This window comes from Crotalus tigris, unplaced genomic scaffold (genome assembly GCF_016545835.1).
Source record: "Crotalus tigris isolate CLP2741 ecotype Arizona unplaced genomic scaffold, ASM1654583v1 scf7180000024372.1857965, whole genome shotgun sequence".
NCBI lineage: Eukaryota > Metazoa > Chordata > Lepidosauria > Squamata > Viperidae > Crotalus > Crotalus tigris.
The window spans coordinates 217,353-233,418 of record NW_024100542.1 but is presented as its reverse complement, the minus strand read 5'-3'; the positions used below and the strand labels follow the sequence as shown (position 1 = coordinate 233,418).

Sequence of the window (16,066 nt, the reverse complement as noted above, 5' to 3'; positions counted from 1 at the left end):
CACGGGCTTTCCAAACTACATTCCTAAAAAAGCTGTTATTTAACACAGAATGGGCTAGAATTTGCCATGATTGATTCATTGTTCTAAGAATGAACCCATTCAAAGTGAGTGTTGTAGCAAGTGTTTGAACTAACAATTTCCTCATTTTTGGTTTACCATAGACTAACAAGGCTATGCTTCCTTTAATGAACAAAGTGAAGGGGACTTCATAAGGAATTTGATGTGTCCTTTTTGAATGTGATAGAGCTGTTTGGTGGAAACTTATACAGAAGTATAAGATATTATCTCACTGGCCTTTTCTAAGCATTAATTCAGGGGTGTCAAAGTGCCAGTTTGTGGGCCAGACATGTCACCAGGAAACTGCGCCCACCCCATTGCTGGCAATGGAGAAAAAGCTCCAATACGTCATGCAATGTCACATGATGTTGCGAGTTTGACATATCTGCATTAATTAATTTGCCAGTTTAGGTCAGCCAGCTGATGCAGCTGATGGAATAATCCTTGTTTAGCAGCCACAATTGGAACCAGCAATTCAGTTGTTACAAAAAATAGTTGCTAAGTGAAAAATCATGTGACTATGTTTGATTTTATTTCAGTTCCCTTTGCTTTAAAGCAAGAATGTCAAACTGCCGGCCTGCGGGCTGGACGTGTCACGTGGAAGCCACACCCACCCCATTGCCAGCAATGGCAAAACAGCCTTATACATTGTGTGACATCACATGATGTTGCAAGTTTGACATGTCTGCTGTATAGCATCAGATGAATATGACCCCATATACCTAGTAAGCCCAAATGAAGGGACTCACAAGGAAGCCAGATAAAGGGGAAGATCTTGTAGCCTTTTATTCTGTTCCCAACCCTTTGGAATGTTTACTCTGATGCTGGAATAATTAGCAAGAAGAGAATGTTTATAGTTGCATTGATTTGAGGGAAAGGGATTACAAGAGCGTAAACAGGCACACCAAGGGGAATATACATTGAAATGCACATACTAGTGCCAGCTGTTTGCCTAGCCCTAGTGCAACTCATGAACCTCTTAGGATGTGTGTTCCAACTTCCTGCCAGGTTCCTGATTTTACTTGTGGGAAGCTTGCAGGGAATATAGGAAATCACAGTCCTGGGACACCGTGACAACTAGAACTTTGAGGACCACTGGAGATTCAATTTACTCAGTGCCATTGCAGCTTTGAATGGTTGCTGAATGAATGGTCATAAAGACTACCTGTAAATGCAAAAGCTTGGCTCCCATGATTGGAATACAGAAATGTGATATGGAAATGTATGGATTTTTAGCTGAGAAGAGAAATAAATAGAAGGGGAAGAAGAAAGGAAGAAGGAAGCTGCAAATGGGTATATTATATATATGTAAATAGATACTGATGACCAAATATTGAACTCCCATAGGAAGGCATGAGACTGCTATTGTTAAGCAAAGCTCCACCTGACTTCTGAGGTCCTCTTTTAGCACAGAACCCACCATGCAGATGGGTACATGTAAGAAGACCAGGATAGCAAGAAAGAGAACCAAAGTTCAAGCCCAAAGCTTTTTGGAGCTCCTGAATACAGGAACGCCTAGTTTAAAAAAATAGGTTGCATTCCAACTTCAGAAATGTATAAACTGCAGAAGAAGAAATGTGACAGGAAAACACTCAAAACTATAGTTGTAGGAGAGACTATTCCCCTGATACCACCTGAAAAGGTATTACCAAATTACAGGAAAGAAGCAGGATGGTAAATTCCCGTTCCTGTAAAATGGGGATAGCAAAGGCAAAGGCTAATAAAGGGAGCCATCTCAGGAAACCAATGCTCACATATTACTATTTAATAGGATTCATAAAATTTTCTGTGAGTAAGATACTTGTGTTGAAAGAAAAATCTTCAGGGTCCAGTCCAAGATGATCAAATCTGCATTTCTACAGAGCTGGTTTCTGCTTGGGGCAGAAAGACATGGATTGGGAGGTTTCTGCCTGAGATTTTTTCCTTTGGGGAAATATAATATTCTGCCTTTTAAATATTCCCCAAAATATTTCTTTCTTTGGAGGGGCTGCTATCTTTACCCCTTTGTGCCATGTAAGTGTGGGAAAAAGATCCCTGCAGTGGCTCCCAAAAGGGGAGTCTTTCAACCATGAAGGTCTAAAGCCAGGGCAAAAAGTATGTTAGGTCGAACAGAAATTTATAATGGCTAATATTCTGTGCCAATTCTTTTAGATGTTTGATGTCACTTTGAGTTCCAGTCAGGTTTGCACATGCCTCCCAAAATTCTTCACAGCCTTGGTTTGCTTCAATACATAACCATTGGTTGCCCATTTTCAAGGGTTGTTTCTTCCCTTAGCTCTTAGTTTAGTGCATCCAGGGTTTGTGATGTCCAACTGAGGTTAGTCAGTGTGCTATTAATATTTCTTAAATTGCACACAGTAAGCCCTAGGACTCCCACTCTGAGTCCACTACTGCAACATATTCAGGGCTTGGGTTTGGAAATCTCTTTTCTGCTACTTCCTCAGTGAGGGCATATGGATTGTAAATCACCTGAGGGAGCCATGGTTCCCTCCCTCTTGGAATTTTCAGGAAGGTATGCATGCAAAGGCCTTAATGACATACAGCAAGAACCAGCCTGGGGAGCTTTACTGAAGGTAGGTGAAAGGGATAGCCTCAGTGTGATTCTGAATGGTGTGTGGGTGTGGGTGGGTGGTGTGTGCATGCAGCTACTTATACAAGACATGCAATACAATGTCCTAGACAAATTTTCCTCCCATCAGATAGAGGTCCAAGGTGTTCAGGACTTGCTATGCCAACCATTCCAAATGCCATTCCTCCATGAATCCATTTAACTAGCTTATTACAATACAAATGAGGCAAGAAAGAAAACTTTACAATAAGTTTCCACCCTCCTGCCATAGTCTTCTGCATAATGATCCATAGTAGTGGTTTCGTTGGTTCCAGACCATTTACCATTTTCCCAAATCCCTGTGCATAGGAGGTTACCTACTGCTATGCAAGATTCTGTTTTGTTCCTTGAGTAACATACATGTCCTACCAGGTTGGAAGTGAGAGTCCAGTCACCATCTTTCCCGCTTGTATAAGTTAAGCTACTATGCTCAGACATTTCTAGTACCTTGGTATAATTTAACTTTTGTGCCTCCCATGGCCATTTTTCTCTCATATTTGTTCCACCACACACAAAACAGTTGGACACGTCTAAAGTATGGGCAATATCTTCAGCTAACTTAACAAAGGTATTGACTATATGTCTAGGTATTTCAGGAATATTTAGTTTCTCCATTTCCTCATAATATGACCAAAATAATGATTTTTGTTCTGATATTTTGGTTGCAGCTATAATTTTGATTTCTACCTCTGATATTGGGTCGTAGCCGTTGGCATCTATTCCTATCCCAAACATCCAATTTCGTCTTTCCCATTTATTTTGTTCCAGGAACCAACTGCCATTCTTGACTGTGAGAGTCACCAAATTACAGTTATCCCTTCCACAGAAGTCTGCTTTTATATTATTCTTTTCAAACAAGATGTGCTCTATCTCCTTTGGATCTTGGGTATGCCACTTAATACATGACCACCACTTACATCTGACCGTGGAGACTGCACACCCATCTGGTGGACACAAATACTTATGGTTTGAGATATAGCTGTGTATTTGACTGATCCTTCTGCAACCATCTATTGCAGCCCAATAATTAGCTGCCTTACAAACATCAAAGATGACGCTAAAACTGGAGTGTGGATTGGATTTTCATTGAGAGATCCCTAATAGTGCCTGGTCCCTAGAGCTCCTATCTGTTGTATGTGTTCAGATTTGTAAGGCCCAAGTATCAGGATTAGACTTCAGGTTATAACACTGATCTTGGACCCCTTTTCTACAAACGTTATATGTAGTTCTATTGTATGTACAGGAGCTAGGGGAGCTATCTTGGCACCCTTCTGGTTTCATTGTATGATAAACCAAAGTCTTAGTTATCTGGCTTCCTTGTTTTGTAATCTTGATGCAGTTTTGACAATCCTGGTTTCCCTGTGTTTTTTTTTTTCTTTCTTTGTGTGTACTACTCAATAGTTTTCTATTAGAGGCTTTCTGCGGTATGACCTCTCATGTAGCCATTGCACTAATTTGTGTAGGAATGTGTGTGTATATTCCCCATATTAAATAACTAACTGATATTATGAGCTGTAGAATCCTCATGTCTTCCACTATGCATAGAGAGACAGCTTCCGGAGTGTTTCAGCAAGATCTGATGTTCACACCGTGTGTTGAGAACCCGTTGCCAGTAGGGTTCGACAGGGTGTATTTTTTGTAAATTTTAACACTAAAGGTTTGTCAGTTTTATCCACCTTGTAAGCTACTGGATCAGCAGGTACAGCTGCTTTCAATCTACTCCAGTGGACCCAGGACTTTCCCTCCAAGGTTTTCACTGCCAAAAGAGAACATGACAGCAGTATATGGTCCATACCATCTTGGGCTCAAGGGATCTGATTTCCAGTGTTTTACCCATACCCTATCTCCTGGTATGAACCCATGTGTTGCCGTGACCACTGGAGGGGGTTGTTGTTCCATCATATAACGGCACAAATTTGAAACAGCTAAATTATGAAGCTGTAACTGAAGTAACAATTTCTGTTGGTCTATTCCCCCCTTATGAGCCAAGTCTGGCCAGCCCTGACTGTCAGGTTTAAATAGACAAGGGGCACGGCCAAACATGAGCTCATAAGGGCTAAGTTGTAATTTAGTGTGAGGGGCCAGTCTGATTGCATACAAAACCATAGGCACAATGTCTGGCCAATGGAGATGAGTTTCCAAACAAAATTTGGTAGTAAGGGTTTTAATCATGCGATGAGCATGTTCCACCCTACCAGCCGATTGGTGGTGGAAAGTACAATGATCCATAAAGCTGGATCCATCGGTAAAAAAAGTCTGGATTATGCAATGGTTGGTCCGTAAGGTCAGGTCTGCAAGAATATTGTAGTTCTATTGTTTGCACGCAGTTATACACGGGGATAGTTGAATCTGGTATTGGTATAAGAGTGGCCGGATTGAGAGTAGAGCACTGTTGCAGTGTAACTTTTGGATTTTCTACTAAAAGGGCCTGTATCTTATGCATCCATTGATTGCTAATCAATAAATGTCTCTTATTGTCAATAATTGTCTACAGGGAATGACTAGTACAAACAGCCACTGGAGCAGAAAAGGTTAACTTATTTGTCTCCTGTACTAACAGCATAACTGCTGCTAGAATTTTTAAACATTGTGGCCACCCTTGCGCCATCATATTCAATTGTTTTGACAGATAAGCGATTGGGCAATTCCAATTTCCCTGCTTTTGGGTAAGGACTCCTAAAGCCACATTCTGTCTCACATCAACATAAAGTGAAAACGACCTAGATATATCCGGTAGCCCTAGAGCCGGTGCTGTAGTAAAGGCTTCTTGAAGGTGTTTCATTGCTTGGGTCTGCTCTTGTTGCCACAAAAGAGGTTCCTTTTCTGGTCCTCTTAAAACTTAGTACAATGGTTTAGCTGTGAGAGCGAAGTTAGAAATCCAAATTCTACAGAAGCCTGTAATTCCCAAAAAGGCTCTAACTTCCTGTTTTGTTTGGGGGATGGGAATCTGTAACACAGCTTACTTTCTCTGGGGGCCCAGAGTTCTTTGTCCTTGTGATAGCTCATAGCCTAAATACATTACAGTCATTTGAACTAATTGTGCTTTCCTTTTGGACACTCTGTAGCCACAGTCTTGTAACATTCGGAGCAGTCTGGATATGTTTTCAAAGCAATCCTCCCTGTTTTGTCCAGTTATCAGAACATATTGAAGGCAACAGTCCTCTTGTCTGACTAACTTCAAATATGCAAGATCTTGGGCTAAAGCTTGACCAAAACACGTAGGTGAATTCTTAAAGCCTTGTGGTAGTCTAGTCCAGGTATATTGAGTCTTAACTTGGTCTTTGAATTAGCCCATTCAAATGCAAAGATCGGTTGACAATTCTCAGCTAAAAGTATGGTGAAAAACGCATCCTTTAAGTCCACAACTGAAAACCATTTAGCAGATGGAGGTATTGTACTCAAAAGAATATATGGATTAGGAACAATCATGTGTAGCGTTAAGGTCAATTTATTAATGAGGCGGAGATCCTGCACTGGTCTCCACTCTCTGTCGGGCTTATGAACAGGTAGAATTGCAGTATTCCAGGGTGACTGAATTTTTCTAATGATTTTTGCTATCAAGTATTTTTGGATTAATTCTTGAATGGCAATAGAAGCCTCTGAAGTACAATATCATTGAGGCACTCTAACAGGATATGCTTGTGGTTTTAGTTCCACCATAATGGGCATGGCATATTTCACAAATCCAGGAGGGTTATCCTCTGTCCACAGGAGTGGGACATTAAATTGTAGCCACTTAGTACCTCCTACTTCTTCTTCTGTCACTATCATCAAGCACCATATTTCTTCCACTGGGTGGCGCACTTGAATTAATTGTTTCCCATTGTCAAAGGAAATGGTTGCTTTTAACTTATTTAGCAAGTCTCTTCCCAATAATGGGACTGGACAGTCTGGGACATATAAAAATTGATATTTAATGATTCCTTTTCCCACTTGGCATGTTAGGGGTTCCAGGAGTGGTCGAAATTGAATTTCTCCAGATACTCCCTGAATTTGGATGGTCTGGTTTGATGGATTGCCAATATATTTATTTAGGACCGATCTGGTGGCTCCCATGTCAACTAACATTGGGACAATCTGTCCCCCCACCCTTATTTTAACAATGGGCTCTGGGGGTGGGGTCATAGAACCCTGTCCTCTTCAGTCTCCCCATTCCATGTCGGATAAGCTGATCATGTTTTCTTCTCTTTCTTCCATCTGACTGGGATAGGCTGGACGCCCTCTTCCCCTGAAGCTTCCCTTACAACCTCTTTGGGAAGTCCCTCTAAATCCTCTTCCTTGTCCTCTTCCATACTGGCGAAATTGTCAACCTCTTCCATACTGGCGAGGTTGGCCATTCCTCTGGGGGCACTCCCTTTGCCAGTGTCCTTCCTGTTTACAGATGGCACATTGGTTGGATCCAATACACATTCCCCCCAAGGCCACTGCTAACATTTCAACCTTCTTTTTCTCTTTCTGATCTGACTTACATTCTTCCTTTTCATGGTTACGGAACACCTTCTGAGCTATTTCCATAATCTCTGCTATATTCTTCCCTAATGCCTCTTCTGTGCATTGTAACTTTTTCTTTATGTCTTGGGCACTTTGGGTGATAAATCTTTCAATTAAGAGTGGGTGATTGTGTGCCACCTCCATATCAAAACCTGTGTTTACTTTATAAGCTTCTATCAGTCAGCTGAGAAAAGCAGTTGGTGACTCATTTTTATCTTGCCAAATACTAGTTACTGCAGCATAATTAACTGGACAAATTGCGGCTTCTAAACACAAAAGCCGATAATTCTGCAACAAAGTTTGGTGTTGTCCATCGTTAGCATTCCAGTCTGGTCTTTCTTCTACTGCTTCGGTATCTCTGCTTGCCTGATAATTCGCTCCCCCAGCGGGGTGTCAGTGGGCAAGAACTTTTAATTTTCCTAACCTATATTTCTCTCTCCCCTCCATATCCAGTAAAGTAGAAATACATTGTTACATATCATCCAACGTGGGTTATGCATCTGAATAATGATGAGAATAGGTCTATTACTTTTTGAGGTTTTTCTGAAAATGGTCCATATTGCCGACGCCAATTGAGTAGATCAGTGGTTGTAAAGGGAACATACTGGAGCATCAGAATATTGGTGTTGTTTGGTCCAGGGACCAAAACTTTTCTTAGAGGGGCTATCATTTCTTCTGTTTTTACCCTCATTTTACTTCTAGTTCGACTAGAAACTGATGTTTTGCTGTCATTGCTATCCAAGTCCTGATCTTTCTTCTGAACGGTTCTATCTTTTTTTAAATTTCTTTTCACACCGGCTTCTGGTTGAAGGTGGAATTCATTTCTTTCAACCGAAGGGGGTGAAATTTGCTGATATATCCCCCCTTCTTCTCTTCTAGGAACATAGGGCGGGGGCCTGGCAACTTCCTCCCTTTCTTCCTGGCTCAAAATTTTAGCTTTTGTCTGAGGTTTGGCTTTTTCGTTTACCAAATATATTTTAGCACATTCTATCTGACACTTTGCTAACCATCGAGGCTTTTCTTCAGTATTGATCTGCCATTGGTCTATATAGGGATATTGGTCCCAATGACCACTTCCAGTCACAATTTGATGAACCCATGCCACGAGTTCGGGATTCGCTGATCCTTCTTTGGGCCACCCTATGCAAAAGGTGGCCCACTCAGATTCACAGAATCTTTTTAACATGGCTGGATTTGGTCGTGGGTCCCCATAATCCCTAGAAAAACTCTTTTTGAAATTTCCTACAATACACTAAAGTGGCGTCTGACCCTTCTTAGTTTGGTTTCCTCCCATATCTCCCAAACACACTACCACCGACCTGGAGTACCGGACGTTCCAACGGTCTCTCTTCAGGAAATGCAATGGTTTAACCACCCACACAGTCCTACCTATTGAAGACTTAAGGACACCTTCTTGTCTTCTAGGGGGTGATCAATCCCCTCTTCCAATCCAAATGGGATCAGGTATCCCCTTTTATAATTCTTGCCTGCAGGCGTTCCAGACCCTTCCATGGATTAAAGACCCGTCTGCTACCCTCGGTGGATCCTTGACTGGAGTGCTTCGCTGGTGGGTGAGTTCCCCTCCCATCCTGTCAAGGTCTCCCTGTAGACAAAGGCCACGGAGCTGGCTTGGAGGAGTCATCGTTAGGAGAGTAGCTACCCACCAGGGCAGTCCATCTGGAAGGTCAATGGCCTCTTCCTAAGAGTCCCGGCGGAGTCGCCAGAATTCTTGTGAAAAACGGAAGGACTCTTACAAATTCCAGAGGGTTTTAGCATAGAGATTTATTGCACAGGTTCAGAAGCAGTAGCAACCGGCAATTCTGAACCCCGAGGGTGGGTTCAGACTTCAGTTTTATCCTTTCCCTTTCTCAGGAACAAAGGAATACACATTGTGATACATATTGTAATACATTAGGTTCGTTTCTCACGGGTATACAATGGAGAGAGTTTGCTACATACATTGTATCTAAGTGCAATGCGCATTAGGTTAGTTACATACTACTAACGCAGCATTATTCCAGTAATTATGCAAACACATCATTATTCTAGTGATTGTTCATTAATCCACATTACCTGTTCCAACAAGCAGGCTGGAACTGCAGGAAAAAACCAATCCCCTTTTATTATTCACAGACTTGAGTCAATGTCCAAGGCAAACAAACACAATTCACAGAAACTTGATCCTCAACAGGAAGGATTGCCTCCAGCAATTAGCACCTCCCACGCCTTTCCTTTTATTATGCAGCCAAGGTGTGGCTTCCTAATGCCTTTTTCTTTGCCTTTGGGACCGCCCCATTGCATTCCTCTGTCCTACTCTCTTTTCTTGCTGGTGTTTTAGTGCATCCTGGATATCTCCCAGCTGTGAGTCATTACTGTCCAACTCTGACCCCCAGCACAGCTGTGTTTCAGCCTTCCTCTGACTCTGATGTCACTCCAGCCCCTCCTCTTCCTCTGATTTCTCAGACTCAGCTGCTGGGTCCACTGGCTGGTGAGGAATCACAACACCTGCGCCAATTTCTAAGATCTTCTTGTTGTTGTTAATTGTGAAGTCGTGTCTGACCCATCACAACCCCATGGACAATGTTCCTCCAGGTCTTCCTGTCCTCTACCATCTTCTGGAGTCCATTTAAGTTCACACCTACTGCTTCAGTGACTCCATCCAGCCATCTCATTCTCTGTCATCCTCTTCTTCTATTGCCCTCAATCTTTCCCAGCATTAGGCCCTTCTCCAGTGAGTCCTTTTCTAAGATCTAGCTTAATTTTAATTGTTTATAAATAATTATACAATTTCATACAGTCAAAAAGAAAAAGGAAAAGAAAACAAAGAAGAAAAGAAAAACAAAACCTTGTACCTGTTTGTGATTTACCCAAGTTACACATTAGAGTAGCAGAAATCCATTTGGGTGATTGAACCTCCCTCTGATTCTGAGCATCAAAGTATATTAGGCTACCTGCAGAGCAATGAGAGGACGACCAGACTGCTTCTGGATCTTGGATTGGACTGTGAATTAGAGAGTTTATTGTATACTTCTGTCTCTTTACAAAATATATTACAAACTGTTTGCTGAAAAAAACACATTTTTAATTTTTATTTTTTTTAAAACTCAGCACATCTATATGTTAACAAATATTAATTACAATTATCTATTTTATTGTGTTCAGATGGCCTGCTGACTGATAATTCAGATTAATCAAATGTTTACAGATAAAATATATAGAGAAAAAATGTACATTCCTCACTCTAAATGTATTTTTAAAAAAACGTGTTTATGTTGCATTATAATATTTTATCTGCCTTTTTTGAAATGTTTAATTTTTTCCCACTTGGTAAAATTTGGTTCTTACAAAGTAGACTTTTATGTTCAGATCCATTGTTGATAGCTATAGACAATACAGTTTCATGTGGTCATATTTTGGGAGAATGATAAATGATTTCTGACATTCATTTTCTGGTTCAAAGAATGCTGTACATTTCTGTTGTTCCTTTAGTTAGCTCTGTAAAATGCAATATGAACAATGAAGAAATAAATTTGCAGCTCTACATTTTATATAATTCTTTTTTAAACGGATAGATCTTGATCTGCAGTAAGATGCAGCCTCTGATAATGTTACGCTATTAAATTGATTCCATACATGGGCAAGAAGCCTCTGAAATGTCAGCATCTTAATTTGTTAAACCAATTCCTTAAATTCACTCAAGTGACTCAAAAATTGTATTCAGTGATTGGAAAATGTTCTCCTTTTTTAAAAAAAGAAATTACTTTTTACAATAACATGTAATAATTTTTAAGAATGTTTGTTAAGCATTCTTGATACTTTAGGATTATCAACTCTGGCAGTCAGAATGATCCTGAAGCACAAGATCTTAAAGCAGGAGTGGGAAATTAGATATTACCAAACTTTATTTCACCTTACAGGGAATATACTTGAGAAAAGGTGGAATACAAATGCAGTGAATAAACAACCTCCCATTATCCTCAGACAACACAACCCAATAGAAGGATATGGGGAGCTGTAGTCCAGCAATACCAAGAAATCCCCATATCCTCATCTTAGAAGCTCCATCACAGAAATATCTGCTATTTGAATGTAAATCTCGATATAAATTGGTATTTTAATACTACTATTTGTATTAATTGTAATTTCAAAGGGAAGCCCCATGATACAATAAGATTCTGTGCTCTAAATAAAATTCTTTCCATTCAGAACAATGGAAAAGAAGTACAATTCTTAAAATAAGTAATAGGCAGCAAAGGAAAAAAAAACCATCTGTCAACATTTCATTACTTCTGGCTTGTTGTTGAATCCTGGAAGATTTGAAGATGAGGAGATTCCTCTGTACTGAGTCTGAAATGAGTGGAAGCTCTACTTTAAACCCAGTGGGCTAGTTTCACTGATTTCATTGGCCTCTGTGCAACAAATTTACTTGCCTCAGAATGAATGGTTCTAAATGAGTGCCCATACCTTTTACTTTATTTATTTCATTTGCATTGATATTAAAATATTCTCCTCCCTCTTAGACTTGCATTTGTGTGTTTATATACCTATTTATAAATACCTGTCAGGAGTTATAGGACCAGAACAAAAAATAAAATTAACTGAATAAATAAACACTGATAATCATTCATTACATGTAAAATAAGGTATCCTTTGAAATATTTCCAAGCTTAGAATGAATGGAAAAGTAGATTGAACAAGAAGACCCTCTGAAATGAATTGGACAAGATAGATTATCCATTACTAAAGGGAATTCTATTGACTTCAAGAGACTATTAGATCCAACCTAAGAATTACTTGTTTTTTCCTGAAACTTTTAGGGTGCACACTAATTGAATTTGTTGCACTGAGGACAATAAAATCAGTAGCCCACTAAGGTTAGCAACCCACTAAGGTTAAATTAGAATTTTCATTCATTTCATGCCTAGGACAAAGGGATCTCCTGATCTTCCTCTTGGAATCTGCCAGGATTCAGCAACAGACCAGAAGAGATGAAATGTTGGGCGATGTTTGTACTTCCCTGTCTCATGCCTTATTTTTTTTAAGTATCATCCCCCTCACAGTGTTTCCCTTCCATTGCTCTGAATGGAAGGAATTTTATTTAGGTCACAGGAATGTTAAGAAATGTTTTGATTTAGAAGAATTGCAAAAGACCAAGTTGCCTTAGAATCCATTATACACACACACAGTAAAAACAAATAAATGCAAACACCAGGATAAAATTAAACTAAAAACGTTTAATAACATGCTGAGCTTTCATCGGTCAGCACTACCGACATCATCAGAGATTAAATATAGGTCAATGGGAGTCTCTTTTTATAATACTGGCTGGTTTTGCCCATGGCTCCTGGACCTAGTCATCGGTCCATCCAGTAATCCTAATTGTTTAATTCCTAGGAGGTGCACATTGGCTGTTTTCTTGATGTTTTTTAAGGTTGCTATTCCATTGTTCACTTCCCTTCCTCCAACCTCCCCCTTTGTACATACACCATTGTCCATTATCCCACCACTGGCTCCCAAAGTTACTGTTTTCCTTCCCCCATTTTTTTGGCCATTCGCTTCCTTCATATGTGTCCAGTTGTTTACTTCCACCCTATTGAGTCTTGGGCTTGCTGTTCTTTCCTCCCCCTTCTTTTCAATCATCCTTCTCATGCCTCCATAACCATCCGCCATGTCCTCATTAAACAATTAGGATTACTGGATGGACCGATGACTAGGGCCAGGAGCCGTGCTCAGTAAATAACCTTTTTTACTCACAGGCTTGTTTATATTAAACGGTCCTGTTTATTTTTATCCTGGTGTTCATTTTTCTTATATTTTTATTGATTTTTAATGATATTAAGGATATATATATACATATACATATATATATATATATGGTACAAATAAAATACGAACACCAGGAGAGTATAAATATAAAAATATACTTCACTAAAAGCTGCCAAGCTTTCGTTTGGAAACTCCAAACATCATCAGGGCTAAGGAGCCAGTAAACAATGATGACTTAAATGGGTTTTGCCGGCATCTGCAGCCGGCTCATGGACTGCGTCACCGGTCCCGGCCGGTTAATTAGTGTTCCAGATGTTTCTTTATTACTCTCCTTATGCTCCCTTCTATGGTTTTTCTGGATCATTCCTTCCACTATCTCATTACTGGTATTCATCTCCTCCACCACCCCTTTATCCTTATTTCCTTCCATGGCACTGACCCTCCTCCCCTTTTTGTTTTCATTCTCCACCCTGGGGGCATCTGTTTCTCCTCTATCAGTGTTACAAGCTTCCCTGGGCTCACAGACGCTCCCCCACACACACGCTTTTCCCAATCCCTGCTCCACACCCTTTCTTCTCACTCTTCCACTGTCATGAGTAACTTTCATACGGGTGTTACATATTTGGGGGTCTATGCCCTCCTCCTCTGTCCTGGCAATCTTCGTGTCGACAGTTCTCCACCGTTCCATTTGTTTGCTGCGTGATCGGGTGCTTACCCGTCTCTCAATTCATCCCTCCTCCCTATTGCATGCTCTTCCCCATTGCTGATAGGAACGGTATTCAGGCGGACACCAGGTCTCCAGATCTCTGCATTCTGATTCCCCGCGTTCTCACTCCCCTCTTCTGTGCTCGTCTTTGGGGGGACTTCAAAGTGTTCGTCCCAGGAGGGGGCTGTATTGTTGGGGGGGGGTATTCCTTGTCTGCAGAGAATCCAGGCAGAATTCCGTGTCTCTCCCTTTCACCGTATGCCTAGGCAATCGAGCCATGGTTTCGTTCTTCTTCTCCCCCCTACCCACAGCGTCAGGCTGCAGGCTCCACAAGCTGGATCTTCTACACTCTCCACAGTTGTTGTTAAGTTCTGGGGGTGGGGGTCTATCATGATGATATTGGGGAAGGGGGAGGTCTTCCATCGGTGGATGATTATGTGTGTTTGACAGTGGTAGCCTCCTCAGACGTTCATTAGAGTGGTTTTGGTGTTGATTGGGCGAAACGGGGGTGCCCCTGGAGTGTAGAGGGTTGGCCAAAGTTCCATCTATCTGTTCAGGATGGAGGCCAGGTATCCCGTCACATTTACAGCTGTACAAGCATTGTTCAGGCCGCTTATCATGATTGGCATGGTGTTTAAAATCCCATTTCCTCAATGCTTGTTGCACTGGATGTAAGTCAATGTGACGATTAACCGCATTTTTGTTGGAATACCACGCCTCTTTCAATAGCCGGCCTCCCTTAGTGGCATCCTCAGACATAACACGAACATTCACAAGTCAAACTGGTGGCCATGTTGTGCCATATGCATCCACAATTGAGAATGCATATGGAACGGTGGAGAACTGTCGACACGAAGATTGCCAGGACAGAGGAGGAGGGCATAGACCCCCAAATATGTAACACCCGTATGAAAGTTACTCATGACAGTGGAAGAGTGAAAAGAAAGGGTGTGGAGCAGGGATTGGGAAAAGCGTGTGTGTGGGGGAGCGTCTGTGAGCCCAGGGAAGCTTGTAACACTGATAGAGGAGAAACAGATGCCCCCAGGGTGGAGAATAAAAACAAAAAGGGGAGGAGGGTCAGTGCCATGGAAGGAAATAAGGATAAAGGGGTGGTGGAGGAGATGAATACCAGTAATGAGATAGTGGAAGGAATGATCTGGAAGAACCATAGAAGGAAGCGTAAGGAGAGTAATAAAGAAACACTTGGAACACTAATTAACCAACCGGGACCAGTGACGCGGTCCATGAGCCGGCTTCAGATGCCGGCAAAACCCATTTAAGTCATCATTGTTTACTGGCTCCTTAGCCCTGGTGATGTTTGGAGTTTCCAAACGAAAGCTTGACAGCTTTTAGTAAAGTATATTTTTATATTTATACTCTCCTGGTGTTCGTATTTTATTTGTACCATAGACATGCCCAGGAGTCGTATTTTTATGCAAATTTTCCAGCATATATATATATATATATATATATATATATATATATATATATAGAGAGAGAGAGAGAGAGAGAGAGAGAGAGAGAGAGAGAGAGAAAGAGAGAGAGATCTAGATAGATAGATAGAGATAGATAGATATAGTGATATAGATAGATAGATAGATAGATAGATAGATAGATAGATAGATAGATAGATATAGATATAGATATTCTTAAGAATGCTAAAAACAGATATATAGATATATATAGATAAGGAAAATAAATGTTAATGTTTATGAATTAAAATATTTTTCTGAAAATATACATACTGGAATGCAATCCGGAAGGTCAAATTTCCCATCCACACACTGAACTCTAAATGATCTAGTATTTGGACGTGGTTTATGGCCTCTTATACATTGAAATTCAACGATATTTCCATCTGCGAAATATATTTTATCCCCATTGGTCCACTTCAGCCTTATATTGTGTTCTCTCATATCTTCTACACTTGCTGTACAAGGAACTGCAAAAGAACACAGATCAAATGATACATAGAAAGTTTGATACTAAAGAATTCCTTTAATAAAGAGATTAAAGTTTAGGTTAGAAATTCTATGTTGCAATAGGATAGAATGATTAGAAATCTATGTAAATGGATTTTTCTCTCTCTTTGTCCCTCCCTTTTCCTTTTGTCTCTCAACTATTATCAGTCATGAAGTAAACTGCCTAACATACACAAACCTCTTTTAAGCAAGAAAATATTCCATGTATAAAAAGAAGAAGAAAAACATTTTAGTCTCCTTCTTATTACAGATTTTCTCATACTGAAGGTCTGAATTAAACAAAGACCAAGTTCAGCCAACCTTTCTTAAAATGTCTCTTTATATCGTCTCTTTCAACATGGGCTAATCAGAGTAGATGTGACTTAGTCAAATGAGAGGAGAGTCTACCATCCATATTTAAACTGCCTATTTAAGAAATAACAATTTTAGCTCCCTAGAGCAGTGGTTCTCAACCTG

General features: G+C 40.5%; 1 protein-coding gene across 1 annotated transcript in view; it reads right to left on the bottom strand.

The window, feature by feature from the left end:
* Positions 1–9,803: 9,803 nt before the first annotated feature.
* Positions 9,804–16,066, bottom strand: part of LOC120301238 (complement factor H-like) — a 58,703-nt gene continuing 52,440 nt past the window's right edge. Inside the window, exons 9-10 of the mRNA XM_039328189.1 lie at positions 15,374–15,570; positions 9,804–10,651 (exon numbers count right to left, since the gene is read on the bottom strand). Of these exons, the coding sequence (XP_039184123.1) occupies positions 10,646–10,651; positions 15,374–15,570 (203 nt within the window). The 3' untranslated portion in view covers positions 9,804–10,645. The remainder of the gene's footprint in view (positions 10,652–15,373; positions 15,571–16,066) is intronic.